At 41.8% G+C, this 23,565-nt stretch overlaps 1 protein-coding gene across 4 annotated transcripts in view; it reads right to left on the bottom strand.

Annotated features, from left to right (window-relative positions):
• The window catches only part of kcnc2 (potassium voltage-gated channel, Shaw-related subfamily, member 2), a 101,500-nt gene extending 90,319 nt beyond the window's left edge, over positions 1-11,181 (bottom strand). For 3 of the 4 annotated variants that reach the window (XM_085769685.1, XM_085769687.1, XM_085769686.1), the window contains exon 1: positions 10,319-11,139. In XM_085769685.1, the coding sequence (XP_085625811.1) occupies positions 10,319-10,873 (555 nt within the window). In that variant the 5' untranslated portion in view covers positions 10,874-11,139. Of the gene's footprint in view, positions 1-10,318 lie in introns of all 4 variants that reach the window. The other variant, XM_085769684.1, reaches the window with a different exon arrangement.
• Between the last annotated feature and the right edge of the window lie 12,384 nt (positions 11,182-23,565).

Raw genomic sequence — 23,565 nt, 5'->3', positions numbered from 1 at the left:
CAGCAGCTTCTGCTATGGCTAAACCACACAACCAGCAGTGCAGCTGGTTGTGTGGTTTGTTTTGGAGCCAATGTGGATAATAATTCCATTTTATTACAAATTGGTTCTTACTTTCATACTCGTGGCATTGTAATTACATTTATACATCTATGCATGGATTCAATAGCACTAAACATTACGGCTGGGTGATCCACTGAATACAACTGGTTTTAAAACCCTCCTCTGGCAGAAACCTTCCTGCCCATCCAGAAAACTCTCTGAATGTGTAAGTGAGGAGGTGTGTGTGTGTGTGTGTGTGTGTGTGTGTGTGTGTGTGTGTGTGTGTGTGTGTGTGTGTGTGTTTCTGGAGCAGCAAAGGTTAAGTGCCAAAGTGAGTTTATCCTTGTTTAGAAACGGTAACTCAAGATGGAGGCAGGTGAGTTGGTTCAGAAACAAACAGCATCAGACACCGTCACTGCTGCTGCAGCTCTGGATTTCTACATGTAGTTTGACTTGACCTTTATTTACCCTCAGAGTGAGACAGACACAATACATCAGTATAATCCTGCTCCTCACCTGTTCAATTAAACATAAACGTTGGCTTTCTGCTATGGTTGCCTCTGTTTCTCCTATATTGTATTTGTTTCTGTCAGATTCAGAAAATCAAGTCCGGGTACCTTTTTAGCCTGAAGTTTCAGTTGTAATATTCACAAGAAGTTAATCAATAAATGTCTTTGTCTATTTTTGATGCTGAATCACTAGCTCACACAAAGCAGCTGTGAAGCATCAAAGGGTTAAATCATACATTTATAATTCGCAATAGTCAAAAACGATCACAATATCACTTACAGCATAGACATATTGTCCAGTTCAATGCATTGATTAACTTTATAGTTTCACATCTAGATATAATTTTCGATAAAATAAGGTTTCCCTGAAATTAATTCCTCGTCATTTGAAACAGCAGCAGGCCTGTGTGCTGTGCAGTCTGCTTCAGAGCATCAGAGAGGAAGAGTCATAATAATCATGATGAGAGTTTCTGCTTTAACCTGCACATCTTTTCTTGCCTCTATGATGACAGTCCATGAAATAACTTTGACATATTTCTTCAACTGTCTATTTGTCTGAGAGCAGCGTAGCTATAGCACGCCTGCAGGAGGAGTCGTATTCCATATCTTGTCAAGTATTCAGTTTCAAAATAAACTATTCACTCATTTTTAAATACAGATGATCTAAACAGCATTTGTAAAGGAATAAGTGTGTTGCATATTCATTCTTTGTCAGATTTGGAAAGTCACGTGTGGTCTTTTACAGCTGTCAATCACTTAGGACCCACACACACACACACACACACACACGCTGCATTTCCACCTCCAAATTTAGCCATAAATACATATGGAAACGCCCTTTAACACCCACATCAGTCACATGATCAATGATCAATTTATGGCCCCCATACAGAGACAAGGCTCATAGGATCAAATTTCAAAGATCACCGACAGGAAATTAATGGCTTCACTCCAGATTAAGCAGATCATTAAAATCATGTGTATAAATCAGCATTTGGTCGAGACTTTAGACTGTTGTAAGGACGACAAGATACGCAGGGAAACCTGAACAAACAATGCACTTCTATAAGTTCACGTCTCCTGTTTAAACTCTTTATTCCAGCTGCAGCTAGCAAACTGAGAACAGAAAGCACAAGTTTGCACATTCCTCATTTATAATTTACCTATGCTATGTGTGGAAAATGGCATAAACTTGTTGTTTTTTTTGTACACATTATTTACACTACTGTAGTGTGGGCTACCTTAATCACAAGAGTCATTTTGTCAGTGAATGCCCATTAGTTAGACCACAATATATACTTTAAATGTGCAAGCGTTGGCTCTGCACCATTAGCTGCAGACTAAGTGCAGTAGCAAAGTTACAGTTTAGTTGAGGAATGTAGCGAGGCACTTTTGATAATGAATTTAACTTTGCTTAGAAATGACCTGAAATATGATTAGCCAACTTTATTCACTCAGATGGGCAAAATAAATAATATAAACAGCCATAATGGTCTCCACAGGTCGTTCCCTCAAAGACTTCTCTGAGGCTACATTAACTTAATACCATCCACATGCACATAAACTTCTCCTTGTACACATATGCGTAGGTCATTTCCTACATTCAGTCTGTTTGGGAGTCTAACACCACAGACACAGTCACATCACCAAATAAGAAGTCACAGTTACCAAACTGCACAGCTGACAGTGCAAAATGTGATGTCTGGACATGGCAGTGATGAGCACTCGCCACAAAAATGTTAGAAAAAGAAGTGACAGCGGTGAGGCTGTTAATGTTAATGTGAAAGTCTTACTCACACTAACCTAATCACGGTAGCAGCAGACGTCGGCGCTGCTCCTGTACCGAGCTATTATAACCAAAGCAGCAGGATGATGATTGGCGGGGCGTGTTAACGTGACTGGCAGCGGCTACAAACATGCCCAGCGGCGCGCCGTCACCGCCCACACCCCGGCAGCTATTTGCCCTGCTCTCCTGCCCGGCGTCAGGTCTGCTGCTGTTTACACATCAGACTCTTTACTCAGCGTCAGCGTGGCCGTGTCGTCTATCAGCTGCGTTCCCTGAATCCTGAAGCCTCCTACAACCTCACACTTTGCTAAATGATTCAGCGGGAGGGAGCTTTCCGATGAGCCCGCGTGCACCTGTAGCCCCGGTCTGACGGGAACAAAAAAGAAAAAGTGAGGATGCTGATGCACACCTCTTCAATATGAGCTCAGACAGCAGTAAGAAAGCAGTTAAAGAGACATGCACACACACACACACACACAGATCAGTTGTGTTAGTGACGCTCCAACACCCACTTTTTTGCATCGCTGCTTCAAGACTAACAAGCTGGCACGCAAGGGGTTACTGAGCAATAAGGGTTCATGGTCGAGCGGGTTTCTGAAATCAATCAGTTTCACAGACCGGACGGATCTCAATGAAAACAGGCCATGGTGATGAGCGATGATGTTGCCATGACAACAGGCAGGCTGAGCGTGCAGCCTGCCTTTGGTATCTTCAGGCGTGCGGCAGGCGGCACCCAGACGGTTTGGGTTTTTAACCTCTTAAGTGGCAGAAAGCAAGCTGCAGTCTCAGATGGGATCATGGGAAGAGGGGAGGGGATGCATGGGTGAGTGGGTGAGGTGTGTGTCTGTGTGTGTGGGTGGCTTGGAGGGGGGGCAAAGTCAGGCATCAGTGGAAACCTCTGCCTCAGAGCACAGACATGGGAAATGAAAAAGGTGGTGGGTGTTAGTTTATTTTTTTCTCTCTTATTTTTTTTTGTTTTGTTACCATCCCAATCCAGCAATGGCCGACTACAGAGACAGGGAGGGACAAACAAACAGATTAACACATAGAAGAACACATACACTTACACACATAGTTTCTTACTCACAGGCAAAGACATTCAGGTAAAGTTGAACAGATATTCTCACTCTTCTGTCTCGCTGGGACGAGTGAACACAGTTAAAAACACACTGCATGCAGATTAACAAGGCAGCATTGAGAGTGAGGAGCAGGATGGCTACAACAATAGAGACAGCGTGGGGAGCCCAGAGAAACACGCCTGCTACCGCTGACTGCTGCCGCTGACTGCTGGCAGCGGGTTGAAAGAGACGGAGCAGACTGTTGGAGTTCTGGGCTCACCTGCAGAAACAAACCCATGAACCTGCAGAAACAAACCCATGAACCTGCAGAAACAAACCCATGAACCTGCAGAAACAAACCCATGAAAGCTTTCCTGACAGCTGAGCCGACACCGAGCTGTGTCCCACATCGATTATTAAATATTATACAGGAATGTGAACATTTGATGGGGCCTCCCGGTGGCCTTACAGGGTTGGAAGCTGTGAACGGCAACATCAGTGTGGTTTGTGAGCAGCTGATTTTTTTTGTGCTACACTCCCTGGCACTGCTGCCATTACTGTAGCAGCAGAGTAGAGCAGAGCACATTTACACTGACAGCCACAACAGAAAAGACATGTCTGTTAAAACAGACTAGAAAAGCTCATTTAGACCCTTCCACTTAAAAAAAGACAAAAGAAATTGAAATCCGCATTTTATTCTGTATCAATATGACACGTGATTTCTTTTTTGATGCCACACATTTCAAATAAAACAAAACAAATGCACTTTTAATATGACTGGGACCCGTAGCATTATATTTTAGCACATCCTTTTGAGGTTCTTCTCACTTCAGATTCTTGTAGAGCTCAATGAGATGTATTCAACACTTCTCGGCTCCAGTTCTCACAGGTATGATGTGAACACTTCTTCTAACTGTGAGACTCAGCTCTTCCATAGTCCTAAAATCTGAGGGATTAAAATAAAGACTCCTAATGTTTTCTTCTGATCCACTCCAGTGCTTTTAAAATGTAAGTTTTGGGTCATTACTGCTCTGCAACAGACTTAGCAAAGCAGCCTCATGACACAACTAAGCCTAACCCTTTTCTTAGGAAGCTTTATATTTTTTTTCTCTGAGAAAGGATTGAACATAAATCATCAATAATGCTTAATAAAATATTTGTATATGGTGTCAAATTGTAGAAAAAAAACAGAATAAATGTCCAGAAACAATGAAAAGTGATGCTTCCACACAGGTGCACGACATGGGACAATAACATCCAGTCATGATCTGTAGCATCATGTATAAAAAATGCCGAGTCAGACAGGTCGAGTCATTTTGTGACAAGATGCAAGAGAAAAAGATCTGAGTGACTTTGAAAGAGGGTTCGTTGTTGGGCCACAGATGGCAGCCGCTTCGGGCCAGAAAATGCTCAACTGGCTGAAGTGACATCTGCATTTAGATCTATAAGAAAGTTGTCAGTCACCAGGGTCGGACGGCGTGGTCAGTGTGCGTGTGCGTGCTGCTTGAGCATTAGTGTGAGATGAAGGAGAAAAAAAAGAAAGAGCAGCCAGCTCCTCAGGTGATTTAGGATGTCAGCGTGTTAAAACTGTCAGCTACAGCGCTCTGTCAACAGCTACATAGAAAGGGATATTATAGTAAAGCTGCAGTGCATAAACCATCATTACAAAGATAAAGCCACATTTGTTACTGGGGGGGGGGGGGGGGGCATGGACAGATGAGTCATCTTTCACATTCTCCACAACAAGCCCGTGTGGTGAACACCATGAGGACGCTGCAGGCCTGAATGCTGCCCCCTGCAGCGAGGGAAGCAGGTGGCTCTGTTACACTGTGAGGGGGGGGGGGCGGGGGGGGGCGGGGGGGGGGGTGGGGGGGGGGGGCAAGGTTTGGATCGACCCATCCCCTCAGAGGAAGGGGTCACTGCAAATCAATACAAAGTTGTTCCGACTGAGCACCATCACCCCATGACATCACATTTCTATCCTGATGTGAACGGTCTCTCTTTGGGGCTGATGATAAAACCACCGGCATTAAAAACAGCAGAAGATGGAAGATCTCTGAGAAGAGTCAGTGTCCATCATTTGTCACTGGTTGGTAACTCCTCTGTTCTACTGGCACACTGTGTTACTCAGTGTACATGTATTACATTTAAAGAGCTTAAGCACAACTGATGTGACAGCTAAAACATTTTGATATTTGAGTGTCTGCAGCATTAGCTATAGTGGATTTGCTTATTGTCTCGAAATGACCAAAAACATACCTTTATTCTGAAAATCTTAAGGGTATATTTTGCCTATAGAACTGAAGGCTCGTCCATGCAACAAACTACAACAAATGATTAACTATGAAACAGAGGAGAACCCACAACCCATCTAAAGAGCTGGCCTAGCTTATACGAGCCATATGACATCCTTAACACCTGCTGCAGCAGCAGATTTACTGTTCCTGCACATGGTGACTGATGGCTGAATGATGACCACTGTTCAGAGGACGAGCACGACTCGCACCACCTCCTTTTTATTCATTGCTATGTTTAATGTCATTACTGCAGTTAAAGGCCACTCCACAGCTCCATGATGTCAGGGTCAAAGGTAAACTGTGTAAGAGGAGTGAGATTTCCACTGGCACGGGTCGGCGAGCTGAAATCACACCTTTCATTTCCATGGAGGATAATTCCACATTACCCTCTGCTGACGCCTTGTCAGGGGGCGGATTAGTGCCCTAAGGGCCCTCTTTTAGTCACACGCTGCCTTTCACACGCACAGCTTTGCTTCTCAGTGTTTCATACACATACAGAGGCTTTTCCATCCACAGGTTGTGCATTAAAAAGCCTCTTTAAAACCACCGGCAAGAGGAAATGTGTGGACATCAAGGAGCACACCGAAGTAAGGCCTGATGTGGCTGACGACGGCCTCGGCACCAGCATGGTTCACATCGCAGACGACAAGAGTTTAAAAAAGGAACTTACACAACCAGGCGCCTCTGTGTGGAGCTGATGGCGTGACTTAATTGCCGTGTGTGTGCAGGGAGACTGATATATGCACGTTGTAAACACAAGCATTCAGCTTCATCAGCATCGTTCAAACCGACTCAGTATTTACCTCCGTTACACCTCGGCCTGTTCCACTCAGCAGTGGAACCATGAAAAGAAACATTTAACAAAAATGATCAGCAAAGTTTAGCAGTGAAGCAGAAGACGTTTATATTAATAATTTGGTCATCATATATTATCATTTAAAAACCTGTGTGTGTTTTTCCAGGTCCTGCATGGGTGGGGTTGAGGGCATGGTGAAGGAAAGTGACTGGTTTGTTATTACATAACAGTCCTAGAATCAAATGGGAGAGATGGGTAGTTTATTTTATAAATGGGCTGACAAACTGAGCTACAGGGTTATGCACATCACCAAATATCAGAAGAGCTAAATGTTCAACTCTGGAAAGATTCTTCTTATAAAACAAACTAAATATATCAATAGTCTTCTCACACACAGATGAATCCCTGCCCTCATCCTGATTGAAAGTTTGCTGAAGGATTGTGAGAGAAGGACAAGTTATACAGAGTAAGATCAATGCCAATACGACTCTCACAACACACACACCTCCAAGTTCAGCCCATCCCCCTTTCCTCCAAAAACTAGAACACACAATTCCAAGAACTCGACAGCAAATTAACACTCAGTTTATCTATCTTTTTGTAAAACTTTTATCTAATTCAATTTCAAGTCAATTTCACCTCTTCAAGAAATAATCTACAGAAGATGGGTATGTCTGATCTCTTGACATTAACACAAAAACAATCTGATTTTCAAACTCAAAGTCCTAAAAAGGTCATATCTGGTTGATCTGGGGTGTTAACGGGTTTTTGTGCATCATTGTTATTCAAACCACCAACACTGCTTCCTTTCCTTAAACCTCAACCTCATATAAAAGTCCATGTCATCCTGTTCACACTACCAGGAATGATGTCATCGCAGTACAAATGACATCAGTCGTGGGGCTTGTGTTGTCTGCTCAGTGAATGAAGAGAAGTCTGCTCGTCAAGAAAGAGTTATGTTTGACATTAAGTTTCTATTATGAATGTTAAATATATCTTATTTCTACTTTTACAGCATTTAAACCATGAAGTATAAGTTTAATACAATAGTTTTATTGTCTGTCAGAATAACTTTACAAGTCTGATCTCTTTAAGGAGATGTGAAATGGAACAAGTTCAGGTTGTACACACTGAACATCTGAGATAAGCCTCTGGGTTGGATACTTCTGCCCCACTAGTGGCAGGATGCTATCATGACAGACAGACCACATGAGGTTGTGTGTGCAGGTTGCTATGGGCTACAAGATATGGAGGATGTAATAGATAGTATCATTTTTGTAAAGTTCACTACAGCACTAATCATTTTCCCCTGCATCTTGATGCTTGTGAGCGTTGAGTGCAAAACTAAAGGGACACACCACAAGGTAATTAACTGATGTGTCCTTTTGGTTAAATATGTGTTGCCTGGTCACATTCCTATGTAAGGTAGAAAAAATAAAACCAGCCAGGCCTTTCAGTTTCATTCAGTCCCCTCTGGCCGCACAGATGTCACGGCAAGAAACTTACAATAGACAGCATGTTAGCTTCAACATCCCAGCATCCTCTCTGAGATCTGTTTCATCTGTCTGAACTATGCTGCCTGTGACATCGTGAGGTCATTCCAGTAGTTGCATTAATATCCATTTACACAACATTACTTCATAGCCAGCAGTCATTCAGCCTGCCAATGACTGAATGACTTGCAATCCATTACCCATAATACACCAGCAGCCTAAGGGAAGTTTAGCAGAGCCCCTGTCCCTCACAGGTGGTGGGGGTGTAAAATGAAGTGGTTGAGGTGGATCAAGAGGCCACACTGATTTTAACAACAGATGTGTTCTTTTATAATATCTGAAGCTACTCTGTGTTCATCTGGTGTTATTTTCTAACAACTAACCAACTGTAGCATGCCTGCCTAGTGAACTACACCAGATAAAACATCATAATCCAAACTTGTCATCCGTCACCTATCATGCCACTGTGCCTAAGTGTAAAGAAACCTAATGATCAAAATATGACAGGGTGCCACATTCACAGTGGACTCAAAGTACAGACACAGTTGTCTCCCACACTTTGTTATGTTGCCATTTAATGTCATTTTTCCTTCATCAATCTACACTTAATAACCCACAGTGACAAAGTGAAAACAAAACGTATGAGTAGGACAAACTGTAAACCGTAGTAAGTTAAGTATTCAGACCCTTATTAAGTTCTTTGTTGACACATCTGGCAGTGATTACGACCTTGAGTCTTCTTAGGTATGTTCAACAGGTTCTCCTCACCTGGATTTGATACTCTACAGAGCCTTCTGGATGGGGATGGGCAGACATTTGGACAGTACTGTATGTCTCTCCAGAGATGTTTGGGATATGTGCCACTGTGCCAGCAGGAACATTCAGAGCTGTCACCACCAGGCCTCTCCAGTGCTGGTTTGTCTGTGTGCTTTGGGTCATTGTCGTGATGGAAGGTGAACGTTTGGCCCAGTCTGAGGTCCAGAGTGTTTTTGGACCAGGTATACATTCTTTAGACTGCCACTGAAATATGATCACTATGCTTCACAGCTGTGAATGTATTGGACAGGTGATGAGCAGTGCCTGGTTTCCCTTAGATGTGGGGCCAAACAGCTTAGTTTTGGTTTTATCAGACCAGAGAATCATGAATCATGTTCTCTGGATCTCTGGAGCTCAACAGGAGAGACCATCAGGTTCTTGGTCACCTCTTCTTCAAAGGCCTTCTTCATTCTTGTTGAAATAATGGAGGCCAATGTTCCTGTATCCTTCAGATCTGAGCCTCAACACATTCCTGGAGCAGCTCCTTCCCCCAGGTTTTTGGTCAGATGTACAACCGTCAGCTGTGAAGCCTTATACACACACGTGTGTCTAATCAGCTACAATCACTGCAGGTGGACTCAAGGTGAATAAACATCTCAAAGATGATCAAGAGAAATGGGCAGGCAGCTCAGATAAATTTCAGTGTCTGAATACTTATGTCAAGGTGATATTTCAGTTTTAATATTATAATAAACCTGCAAAAATGTCTAAAATTTTGGCTCCACGCTGCCATAATGAGATATTCGCTGTAGCCTGATGAGGGAAAATTAATTTAAACAATTTTATCATGAGGCTGCAACATGTGAAATCTGACATCTGAAGATTTTTCACATGTGCTGTACGTTTGCATCTGCCCTACTCCCAGCACGTCAGGCTGCATTCATTTTGGAAAAGATTATAACTCTACACCTTTCTTCTGTGTTTATCATAAATTGAGGAAGTCGGCTGTGGGCTTAAAGAGGCACTGAATAAGATCTGAAGGGTAACTAACACACGGTGACATTTCTAGAGCTGTGACCCAATAAACAAAGTCTGTGCAACTGGAAAACTGGAGTAAGACAGATATAGGATGCTGGGTTAAAATAAACAAATAGCAGACTGCAATAACTGTAGGCTCCAGCCTCTGTTGGCACAAACCTACACACCTTGAATACAACAGTGCTATGAATATCCAGCCCAACATTGTTAACACCTTTTTTGCTCATGACAAGTGGAAAATTCAGCTTATTCTAAAGTGAGACAGTTGCACCTGTTCTCTCATCACACTCTTGAACAAAACTGAAATGAGTCTGCATAAGGAACAGAGAAATAAAATGCATCAATATAATTTAAATAAAATGACCTGTTGAAAAGAAATGATCTCTCACCAAGACCTTGCAAGAATTAAGTTTGAGACTTTGCCAACTTATAAATGACTTTTTAAACGCTTTGTGGGAGGATTGTGGTGGAGATTTGAAGTTTGCGTGTGTGTTTCTGTGGTTGTGTGTGTGTTGCTGAGCCCCAGGTGCAGCGGTGCGCCCTTACCCTCGCCGCCCTGGAGGAGTAGGGGTCCTCGAATAGATTCCAGACCACCGGCTGCCACTTCCTCCACAGGCTGGTGTTCCCGTCGGCGGCCACATCCTCGATGCCGAGCCGCTTCCCGACCTCGTCGTCGTCCTCCCCGGTGTCGACGTTGAGCTCGAACACATCCAGCGCCTCCTCCGCGTCCCGGTGCTGGCGGTAAGTCATCCAGCAGCACGGCTCCACGTCCGTCTCGTCGATGCCCCAGAAGGAGAGCTCCTCCTCGAACAGCGGTCCGCACACATCGGCCGGGCAGTGCAGCTTCCCGGTGCGGTAGTAGTTGAGCACATAGGCGAACACCCCCGGGTGGCGGTCGAAGAAGTACTCGTTGGTCCGCGCGTTGTACTCGATGAAGCCGGGGACTTGTTGCAGCTGATCCAGCACGGAGTCGATGTCCGAGTCGGAGGCGAGCAGCGCCAGTCGCGTCCCCGGCAGGGTCTTCAGGGTGCTTTTGTAGGTTTCGTGCCTGGTGCCCCCGACGTTGAGGATTATCCTCTCGTTGTCGTCAAACTTGCCCATTGCTCTGTATCAGACATGACTTGATGGAGAGCGGGGGAAGTTGGCGAGAGCAGTCCGGAGGTAGCGGTGAGCCCGACGCGCACACACCCACAATCCTGTTCAGAAAAGCTCCAGGATTCTGGCCGTGGTGCGCAGCATCTTTGATTTCACTCACCCGACGCTCCCGTGGCTCTCTGGGGGGGCGAGGGGGATTTCCATCGTTTTTGGGGAGGGTCTCAGGGAGGCGGGGGTCGTCGATCTGTTTCCCTCAACCCGCGCAGACACTCGGAGTGTTGAATGATCTCAACCGGTGGCTCCAAATAGACTGCGCTGCTGCTGCCGCTGCGCGTCTCCGGCGTCCCTGCCCTCTCCAAGACGCACAGCCGCTCGTCAGCGTCGGGCTCGTTCCTCACAATATGGAACAACCGCGATTCCTTTAAAAGAACAAAGTCAAGTGATGTCGGCGCTTAAACCAGCACCACCGAGACAAGTCACGACAACCGTGTGAACGTTTCTTCGTCGTTTCTTTGTTTTAGAAAATGAGTTGAAGTTGTATTCAGGGAGATGAAACAGCGCTGCTCTGCTGTAGCTACTGCTGCTCACTGCTGAGCTCCACAGAACAAACTGGCTGATTGGACTAAAGGGATTGTTTCGGTTTTAACCTGCTGTAATAAACGACAACACACACAAAGAACTAGTTTGGATGCTGAGGAAAACTGGAACAACAACAACGTTGAATTTAATTCAACTAGCCTGCTGTACAAATTAAAGTAGTGATATCAACAGTTTATTGTTGATTCAGCCTTACATCTGTCAACAGGTAGATCAACAGGTCGGCCTCCCATGACCTTGTCACACCTTAATTGTCACAGGTGTTAATCCTCTCAGCATAACAAAATACATTTTGTGTAAATGCTGGTGCAAAGGCCACTGAGACTGTGACATCAAGAAGCCACCGGCCAGTGGCCCCACACCATCACTGTTGTTGCATCCCCCCAGTGTCAGAAAAATTGGGAATACACAAGATCCATATGATCCCATATTCACATTTACATGAGGGGACGTATAAAGCAGTCTGGTACACTGCAGACCTAACCATGTCTGATCTCAGTGTTCCTTGCCAGTCCTTATATCTCCTGCTTTTATCCACATGTGACTATTTGCTTACTGGCTTACAAGGCAGGCAGTATTAAGAAGTACAGACCTTGTTGCTGTATTAGTAGAGGCATGCAATACAATCAATGTGCCAAAGGGGTCAAAATATGAACTGTGGGTCCCCTTTGACCCCTCACTCCTCCCAGTCTTTATCTATAGTATATTTATCTTGATGAATTAAAAAAAGGCTCCATCAACTTTAACACAACTTTTCTTTACAAATAACACATTTTGCATTTGTTTTGATCTGCTATTCTAATTGGTTTTAAGTCAGAAGTCTTTTCACCTCTGACTCCTGAGACCCAGGAAAAAAAAGTTTTTTGATTTTGATTTTTTTTTACATAAATTAAGTGTTGGGATGGTAAAGAACAAATTGCAAAGAAAAAAATCTGAAATTTGTATTTTATTTTAATTTTATAACCTGTGCACTGTAGTGTACAACAGGACTATATTGTTCTCAAACGTGTAATATTTTGATGCTTATAATGTACATGGAAAGACTAGAATTATCATGTAAAATACAGTAATATATTATAAAAACTAATGTCAATTATAGGGTTTTCATTCTTTTTCATCAACTACACTATTTATCTTTGTGATTTCATCATTAGAGATGGTATTTCATTGACCATTCAGACGTTTTAGAGCAAAAGACAAACAGGTTGCATCTTATGCTATTTTGATTAATGCCTCAACAAAAGGCTTGTTGTCCATCCATGAACAGTTTTCATTGCTTAATCATTATTTAGAGTCAAGAACAAAATCAAGGTACCTGTTTTCTGGAGTATATTTCCATGGGCATTCATTTTGCACTGATTTAAAACCTCAAAACCCTATGTTTTGGTTTCGGCCCATAGAAACCAATGGTGCACCACGTCAGCTCTTTGTCTTGATCTCCCTCATCTGGCTCTTCCTCATCTGAACTTTTACGCTCTCCTACAAGGTCATTATCTTACCATGGACTGTTATCCTCTGATAAATCAATTTCTGAATCCCCCTCAACTATTTAAGAATATAAGAATTTACTCAGTTTTTCATATGAAAAGTAAACAATTCAGTTCTGAAAATTTACTTCAGTGTTGCTGATATGTTTATTTATAATAAACAATCAACATATAGGACTCAAAATACTTAAAATTTTAAATATCATGCTCACATGTACTCTTTCCCATAAAATCTGCTTGTTGCGATGTCGGCCATTTCTAAAAGAGATGCACAGAAAGTTTGGAAGGTCACACCCCCCCACACAAGATATCATTGGAAAGGGCCAGTTGTCCTCTGTAGTGAACAACAGGACTTAATAAGGTGACATGTTTAGTATGAGAGAAATGGGTTTGAATATGATGTGCACTACAGTGTACAAAAATGCATTGCCGGGTCTCAGGAGGATAGGTAACAGTGCTGCACATTTATTTGATGATTCGCACAGTGTGAGCATACTATGAAATAGGCCTAAATAACAAAAAGGTGCCACTACGAGACAAGCCCTGAAACTACTAGAGCGGACATTATTTTTAAGTGATATTGCACTTTAGTCTTGCATATTACACACAATATAAGGAAGAGCCACAGGAACTCGGGGCCATGGGACACCGGGACACCGGTTTGCAGCTGTATCAACTTTATCAGCAGTAGTGGTAACAGAATACAACAGTAGGAGTAGGAGTCATAGAGGACAATACCAGTAGTATTAGTGGTATAAAAAGCAGAAGCATCACTGCAGCAGATGAGACCGGCAGGATAGCAGCAGTAATACAGTGGAGCTGAAGTACACACAGTACGTATAGTATTACTAGTGGTTGTAGTGGAAGTAGTGCCTATGGAATTAGGTTGTCCTAGTCAGACAAATACCAGGAATATTAGGAGTGGCAGGTAGTAGAGGCAGCAGCATTAACAGTAATAGTAGCATGTGTAGAGGTAATTGTAAAGGCAGTGGCATGTTGTTAAGTCAGTGGTAGAGCTCAGAATAGCAGCAGAGACAGTGGTAGTAGACCTGGATGTATAGGCCATGATATCAGCAGCAGCAGCAGCAGTGGAGGCATGAGGTGATACAGTGTTAGTGGTGAGAGGAAGTTGATGAGACGAGAAGTTGTTAAACACCGTTCTAATCTCGTGACTTTACAGTCTCCATGATGCTGTTTGCATCAAAGTGGTGCTGATCAGTGACAGAGCGGAGCTTCAGTCTCCATCGTGCTGAGCAGGCTGAATGATCTGCAGCGCCTCAAAGCCCGAGCAGAGAGACGCAGCTGTCTACGAGAGGACACGTCATCCCACAGCCGCTCTCCACAGCGAGGGTGAGAGTGACATCTTTACGGGACCTGGGCACGGCTCAATCAGCCAGGAGGCACGGCCGGCCCGGCAGCTCGCCCATGATTACATGCATCATTATTCCCTGATGCAAGGCTGCTTTGTAAAACTGCAACCTCCAACTAACCTAATTATTTCCTGCCTTGATCAAATCTGCCAAGGAATTCATCTGCAGTCTTAGTGTAAGAGAATGAGCCGCCACCACAACCTACTGACTGACTTAAGCATTTATATCTCACACTTCCTCAACACAGCCCGCTGCCAGCAGAGTTACAAACACCGAAAATATTCATGGGTTTGTTTTGATAAAGGTCTTGCCTTCAAAAGCCGTGCACACCACAGATGTTCTGAAGTCAACAGCTGCTGTGGATACGTTTTGACACACAACACACAACCTGGGTGCCAGAGATCCTCTTATATTATCTAATCAATCTGTCAATCAAAAAGCATAATTCAGGGGATAGACTAGTGCCACACCCCCAAATTAAAGATTGAAATACTGGACACAAATAATAGGATTCATCACCTAATCACTGACATTTTACAAACAGCTGACGTTAACAATTTACCAGGAAACAGTTCTAAATTGCTGGTGGCTGCACAGTACAACGTCCTTTGAGCAATTAGGTGAAGAGTTGATTTGTGGAAAATCAGTTTTATCAGGGAGAGACTGGTTTGATTTATTAATAAATTGCTTGGTCTCAGATCAGTGTCGATACCTGGTTGAGTCAATATCCAGTTCTACTTCTTTAATCATGGTAAGACTGTTGTAAACATGATTAAGAGAAATGGAAGAGCTAGCTAAATACATATTGAGTTGCAAGCAGGTTATTAAGGGATCAACGTGAGCTCAGGAAATATCAACCCTAATATGCTGAAACAGAATCTTGTCTAGTGAATTTTCCCCAAAATGAATATTTCTGTATTATCAGTATCGATGCATCAATCCGATATTAAAATCTGATATGGGCCCTGATAACGGGGCTGATCCATGATGCTGTGACGATCAGTCGCTTCAGTTCTATGTTTGTGACGGTACATCAGGTGGCAGCAGCAGGTGCAGCACGCTGTAACAAAACACACAGCAACAACGTTTTACAAAGTTAAGAAAGTGAGTTAAAGTTGAGTCGGATGCCTTCACTGTCTCCAATATGGCAAGGTATACAGTTAATTAACGGTATCGGTATCAGCCGAGCCGATATACGCTAAGCCCAGCTACTGTATCAGTATCGGCATTGGGACTGAAAAAGCCGGATCGGTGCATCCCTAATTTTCAGTGCATGACGGATGAGTATGAAGCAAAAAGAATTAAGTAAAGTCATGTCCAGTAAATGGCAAGTCACTATATTGATTAAGAAAGTCAATTATTACTTAATTGAATATGATAAAACACTAACTCAAAACTTAAAACAGAATTTTGACTTATTTTTAATTTTTATCATGCATCTTCCTAACCCTCCTCTTGTCATCATCCTCTTCACCCCCTGATAGAAAAGCCAGTCCACAGCCAAAGCCTTCATCTACAAGTGTGACAGACCATGCAGAAGAGAAGGAGCAGCAGGATGATTGCCTGTGCACCTGCTGCTGTGTCCTGTTCCCCCAGGGAACTGCTCCTTTGAGATTCAAACATTTTTTTTGCCATCACATTTTCAGCGCAGGTTTACATTGTGCTTGACTTTATTGGAATTCTTACATATCACCAGCAGAGGTCAGTTCAGGTCACACAGAACACGAACTCTTTGTAAAACCTTTAACGTAGTAACATCAGTCATTTCCCCGCTTCCCACTTGGATTTAAAACGAACCAACTGGTGAATTCAGACCACTGGGATACCAAGTCCCAGTAATGTTTTGTTAATGAGGCTATTCATCATAGACGATGAAGGATTGGGGACTTTAGTGGGTCAAGACAGTCCTTGCCTATAAACAGCTATCCTTGTACTGACCAATACAGGGAGAAAATAGCATCCAGACTTTTCTCCCCTTCTCCCTCCTTTTAATATCTTCACTAAAAATAGAGCAGGTGGATTGCTGATCCTTATCGGGAACAAGAGAGTAAAAAAAAAATTGGAAAAGGTCCTTGGCTAGTCCATTTTCCCCAAGTAGAGCCACAGTATCAGTCCCAGAGGGAGCGAGGGGCTAGACAGGCAGCCTTGGCTGGGTACAATTCAGGTTCACAATGGCATCAATCAGAAATGGGGCTATGATACAATCATGTTGTGTTAGGGGACCAACACTGGGGGACAGTATGTTTGAGAGGAGGATGTGTGGAGAAAGAAAAGCTCCAGTGTCTTCTTTCAAATTACAATAAATAGGAAAAATGATTCCCAGTAAAACAAGAACATAATCTAGGCCACAGCAGAGGGCAGGATTCTCCAGCTGGAACCGATACAGAAAATAGGACAAAAGACATTTTGTCAACAGAAGAAAGTCAACAAGTAAACGATTGTATCACAGTGTGAATTTCAGAGAAATTGACGGGATGAATATTAATACTGGAAAGTATCACTTTCTCAGTGCCCTTGGTGGCAGAGGTTGGGATATTTTTCAGTCTGAACTTTCTGCAGCGTCCTGAACAGACTGTCTGCTGGGTTTATATCAGATGAAGCACAATACCTCTGCCTCTGTCCCAGAAGACAACACAATCCTGCTGACTTTGAAGACATCTCGGGAGCAAAAGGACAGATCTTTGTCTGCGGGCTGAAATAAAAACTTTGCCATTTCAAATGTCCCTTCAAATAATGACAAAATGAAATGCTGAGATCTTATTCTGCAACAACAAGAGCAAAGGTGGCACTACAAGGCCCAGTGAACTGTGTAACATCTATCCAACAAATATATCAAGCAAACAGATTGCTCACTTCCAGTTATATCCAACGTCTCATCAAATAACTACAAATACATTTACATATAGGAACATGTGCAGGAGACAGACGAATCAAAGAGTGGTCAAATCATCTTTTTAATTGATTGCAATGCGCAACTTCCAGGAACACTCACACCTATATTTTAATTCAATTCAATTCAATTCAACTTTATTTATAAAGCGCATTTCATGCACAAGGCAGACTCAATGTGCTTCACAACAAAAATCAATCAAATTTAAATAAATCACATAGAAAACAAACAAAAAAGATAAAGTGCAAGTGCAAGTAAACAATCATATATAAACAGAGAGAGTGCAAGTGCAAACAATCATATATGTCAATTTCAACCCATACACACTTAGATGCACAAATTCACACCCACTCACCCAATCACATATGCATATCTACACACACATACACACACACACACACACAGGTCAACAGAATGCTGTTGAAAATAGATATGTTTTTAATCTGTTTTTGAAGATGGCTAGTGACGTGGCATGTCTAACTGTGTCGGGCAAGGTGTTCCATTTTCGTGGGGCATATACACTAAAAGCTGCCTCCCCTTCTTTGGATCTGGTGCGAGGAATGAGTAAGTTGCCACTGCCTGATGACCGAAGTGTTCTTGCTGGGGTGTAAGTGGTGAGCATATCTGTGATGTATTGAGGTGCAAGGCCATGTAGTGCTTTGTAAACCAGGAGTAGTATTTTAAAATCGATTCTAAAATCGATTCTTGTATTAACAGGTAACCAGTGCAAAGACTTCAGAACGGGTGTGATGTGTTGATATTTCTTGGTACCAGTGAGAACACGTGCAGCTGCATTTTGAATTAATTGTAACCTCTGAATACTTGATTTTGAGAGTCCGGTGAATAAGCCATTACAGTAGTCTAATCTACTTGTTATAAAGGCGTGGATTAATTTTTCTGAGTCCGGTTTTGACAGAAAGCCCCTCAATTTGGAAATATTTTTGAGATGATAGAAAGATGATCTGGTGATGTGATTGATATGACTTCTGAAATTTAGATCGCTGTCGATGATTACACCCAGATTCCTTGCTTCGGTTTTGCTGGTAAGAGAGAGAGAGTTGAGATGTGCTGCAATTTTCTGTCTCTGAGCCTGTGCACCAAAAATGAGTATTTCTGTTTTGTCTTTGTTTAGTTGTAAAAAAATTTCTGACATCCAATGATTAATATCTTTGATACACTGAGTGAGGGATATTATGGGTGATAGGTCATCTGGGTGTAGTGAAATGTAAAGTTTTTACATGAGTGTCTTTTCTTTCAACCCTTCGTGCCTGATAAAACATCCACTCATTTTAAACGCCATAAATCCAGCCTAACAATAGTCAATAACAGTCTATTTTTTCAGTACATTTTCATCCCGTGTTTTCACCTTAAGTGTCTGTGAAGCTGGAGCAGCAGAGGAAAAAGTAGAAAAGGAAAAAGTCCAAAAAAATCCAAAACTCCAGCAACATGTACATACAGTAACAGTCCTTCTAACAAAAAAAGCTGTGAATCTGATATCAATTAGATAAAATTACACTGGATTACATGCTGAATGGTTTCCAGTGAATCACTTGCGCGTAGGCAGGTAATCTGAATCACAAGGGAATGGCAGACTCACTAACAATGAATGCTACTATACAGAGAGTTGATTACATAACACACATACAGAGAATGACTATAGCTTATCGTGAACGGCAGCAAAACCTGTGTAGACTGAATGAAAATATTAGAGAGATTATGTTCAACCATCTTATGTTCAGAACCACTGAGAACCAACCAGAACTATTCTTCTTCCCTGAGTTGTGCTTTGCCTACAGGTACAGTATAGTACACAGGAATGTTTATTACATCGCCTGCTTGTTTTATTCCAAGCCAGATATGAAAAAGTGTTCATCCATGAGAAGATAAATCTAAAAACAATCTCCACTCTCAGGCTTCTGAGCTGGCTTTTTAGCCCTAATAACAACAGGTCCGTGTCAGCCAATCAAAAGAGAAGCTTGCAGTCTCCTCTCATCTAATTGGTCTATTGTTTTCTAAATGAGAACCAAAGAGAATCCAAATCTTATAAGGGCAAAATGTGGGCAAGGCTTGGGGGCATAGCTGAAAGCAGTGACTGCTCTGTTGTGACATCACAAAGTCACAGACGTCCTGACAGCTGTAAAGGTTCATTTCTGCAGCTTTCATAGTTACACAGTTCTGATAAGAGACATGGCTTTACAAGCAACAAACACACGACAATCTACTGCACAATACGGCACCTGTAGCGATAATTTCCTTGAAGAGCAAGCAGTGAAAGCTTTTACATTGTATGAACAGCAGGATCAAGACCAGTTTCAAGACAAGTCCATAAAATATAAGCAAGAAATGCACCATTTCTCCACTTATTCCTCACAATCTTAGAATATTTGGGGATAAACAGCCCATCACTGAAGCAGTTACTGCAGCCAACAATTACTGGCATCCCATCCGACTGATCAAAAAGCATGTAAATTGTGTCAATAAACATATTAAGCTCTTCTAAATGTGCTTTAAACATACAAACATTTTAAACAGCCTTGAGGATGTTTTTGGGGGAGATTAGAAGTCCAGCAGCATAACCCTGGAGGGAGTGATGGAAGGAATTAAGTTGTTGTTGTTTTTTAGCCCACTCCATTCACAACCATACAGTACAATAAAAAAACAAATTATCCTGCTAACCACAGACCCATGGATGGAATTAGGCAGAAATCCCAGTGGAAGAAAATTGAGCTGATTAAATGTTGAGAGAGAGACGAGCTAATTTGCTATGAATCCCAGATCTTTTTCCTGCACTGCATGAGAGGAAGTCACTTATGAAGTCTGCATGTCTAATTATAAGTTTTGATTAGGGGGGGGGGGGGGGTTATTCACCAGGAGACATTTTCAAAATACTTACAGTAAGGTTTGCTGGAATTAATGAGCAGGGGAGCGTTTATTACAGTTCAACATTAATTGCTCATTGAGGTTCAGTGCTAAATGATTTTCTCATTTTCTCTTTTTTTTCTCATGAAGCTCTTTCTAATCTGTTTTCCACATAAAACAAATGAAGTATTTCTCATGTTGCTATATGCCACAGGAATAAGAATCAAACAGAGATGCAGAGATAAAAATTAGATCTTACTGCCTTTGCTGCAACCATGTTCCCGTGGCGCCATCTGCAGGTACAAGGAGGAAGCTTCAACACCGCCTGTAGCTTAAATCCACCTTGGGGACCGTCGGCTGCCTCTGGCTCTGCTGATGCAAAGGAGAGCACTCAGAGAGCATCATGACACACTCCTAATAATAGAGCCATAATTAGATTTTACATTAAATCCTACAGGGCTTGCCTATATGGATGGGTAAAGAAGCTGCGTGACAGATGGGCAATTTTATCTTAAAGGCCTGACAGAAGTTTGCATTCCTGTGTTTAATTGAACTGTCCACCTACTCTCCTGAGAACTTTAACCTTTTACACAGCAGCAGACATTTTGACAGAGGTGCAGCTTTAATGTAATGTAAGCTACTCCCCAACCCAGCACAAACAAGGATCTATGATGTCATCAAAGAGAGGATTGCATGTCTGAACTGGTTTATGACATTTACTCCCTCATGTAGGCTAGTATGGTAGAAATGCAGGACAGGAGGAAGGTCAAACTAACGTGTCCAGTATTGTGGACTCAGTTTTATGAATCTTTAGTTGTTGAAGCTGAAAAACCACTCAGGGTTAGGGTCATACAATAAAACAGACAGCGCTATGTGTTTACATTTTTATTTATTTATGGCTAGATGAGGTTCACCACTCAACTCCCATATGAAACATACAACGTTGAACACAGACAGGAAACTACAGGTGCATCTCAATAAAGTAGAATATGATGGAGGACAGTGCAGCTGCTGAACCAGGCTCAGGAAACCTTGAAGGTGTTTGGAGTTAATCAGCTGATTAGAGTGTGACCTCATTAGGTTACAATATTGAACTTTTTCACTTGATTGTAATTTTCTTGATTTACTGAATTTTGTGTTTTCATTAAATGTAAGCCATGATTATTACAATTAAAATAAATAAAGACATGAAACATTTTAGTCTGTAATGAATCTATATAATATCTGAGTTTCACCATTTGAATTAAACTACTTAAGTAAATGAACTTTTCCATGATATTCTAATTCATAGAGATGTGCCTGTATGTTTAGGGGGGAAAAAAAATCCAACAAAAAAACATTTCCAAAATAATTTAAGGCAAAGATTTGTGGTACCGAGTCATGGCAACAATTTCAATGTGTAAAACTTAGTGTCGGAAGTAAAGACAGTGGAAATATCCTATGCACAGTGTATCAGATCAAATAACCCAAACAAGGCAATGATTTGGGGGTGCACAATAATAGGATTGGGTTGTATATTGTTACACTACCGAGTCAACAATAAAGGGAATCTAATCTTGGCAAAAATTATAACGACGAATATTTAATTGTGATTTTACCACATTTTACTAAATACCTATTTGGGCTTCTATCATTTCCTGCAAAGTTCAGTGAAATGAGGAATTATTTGTTTTTCTTTTTTCATGTGACAGACAGCGACATGTAATGTGAGATGAATGATTAATGATTCTCTGGTGCCACTGACTGTAGCCATAATAACAGTCATGATGAATGTAGTGTTAGGTATTAAGTGACATTAGGAAATTTAGAGATGTGCCAAGACAACCTTAAATCATCATTTGTGAATGAATGATTGAAATATAAGGCAAGAGTGACATCTGATTTCTTTCAATGGTATTGGTATCCAATAAATATCTAGCAAACACACCCAAAATAATTCTTATTTACAAAAAGTAATTGAAGAAACATTGAATGTTTAAATGTTTCCGACTGATATGATTGTCATTCTCCGTGTAAATGAATAAATGAAACTACCATGCAGTCACATTGCGCAGGCAAAACAGTCACAGAAAATAAAACATGCACAGATATGATAGGATGTATGAACATGCCACAAGCCTCAGTTGCACTTTGGAAATGTAGGCCTACATTATGATATACTACACTCTGAGTAAGCTCAGTGCATCCAGCAGCATTAATGTTAATCCTTTTATGATAAAGAATTTTGTAAATATTCGAAATCATAAAAGGAAAAATAATGTTTTTGTGGTGAACCTTTATGCATTTAGTGGTTGTGTATTTTGACACTATATGAAATGTTAAAATTCCATAGCAACCTGATGCTGAGAGCATGTGAAATCATGTCAAAAGATCCTCCTCACAGCAAACATTTCCATTTGCTGCACCAGGAAATTAATATGAATGAGTTTAAGATGTGTAAGTGACTGAGCCAGTATGCACAGCAGCATCTGGACATGAGTGGAATGCAGCCATGTTAGCACACACACACACACACACAACCATGAGAAAACATCAGTAAAGGCAAATAACAAGTAACAGATTCCATTGGATTATAGATGATTTACATGTTTGGCATTCTCTAACAGGTGCAAACCTAAACTGACAGTGAAAGTACTCGTAACCAAAACTGTACATAAAGTCATTTCATTTCAAAATCAGGCAAGTTTAGAAAGGTGATAACTAGTGTTATAAAATGAGGGAGAACAGGTAAGTACGGTTAATCAGGGCTCTATTTTCCTGCCAGCACGAAGTCCAAATACCCTGTGATTTGTATGTCTCCTCTATAGATCTGTGTCCTGCATGTGCAAAAGTGAGAGGAGCAACAAGATGGAAGAGAATGAGGCGGGGGGAAAAAATTCATGTGTGAGGGCCTGGGACAAGATGTGGAAACAACATGTAAGCAGCACAAAAACATTTCCCCACATTCATGTCTAAAATGAGTGTGTGGTGAGATTGTGTGCACATCAAACATGCTTCACATCATGCACACCCATTTTTATAGTGATCTCTGAGAAAGGCTTTTTTAAAGAATCTTATTTAGTCTAATCAGAAAAAAAAGTATCCATCAGGAGGACGACACCAGATAATTATCCTGCGTATCACCACAAATGACAGTTCTTTGACGTGACGAGCACAGGTATTAAAATGAATGAGATGAATTATTACTAAATCACAGCATCACTTTTAAACAAGCCTGTTGTACATACAGTAGCACCCTGCACCACGGTGCTTGAGCTTGTATATGTGATCTACAGTTTGTTGTGCTGGTCCTTGTGAATGCAACAGGAAAATACAGCCCAGTGAGTTTAATTAGAGACCTTTCCTTGTGAAGTTATTGTTGCTTATTGATACATCAAGGCATATGTGTCCATATAGTGTTTTTCTTTCTGAGTGCCAGCATGAGGAGGGAGTAAATGCTGCCAGAGCGCTCCGCCTTTGTCATACGACCACTCCAAGAGTTTCTGGATGAAAACT

This window comes from Trachurus japonicus, chromosome 23 (genome assembly GCF_045865225.1).
Source record: "Trachurus japonicus isolate A0001 chromosome 23, Traja_1.0".
In the NCBI taxonomy this organism is placed as follows: Eukaryota; Metazoa; Chordata; class Actinopteri; order Carangiformes; family Carangidae; genus Trachurus; species Trachurus japonicus.
This window is presented reverse-complemented; position numbering and strand designations above follow the sequence as displayed.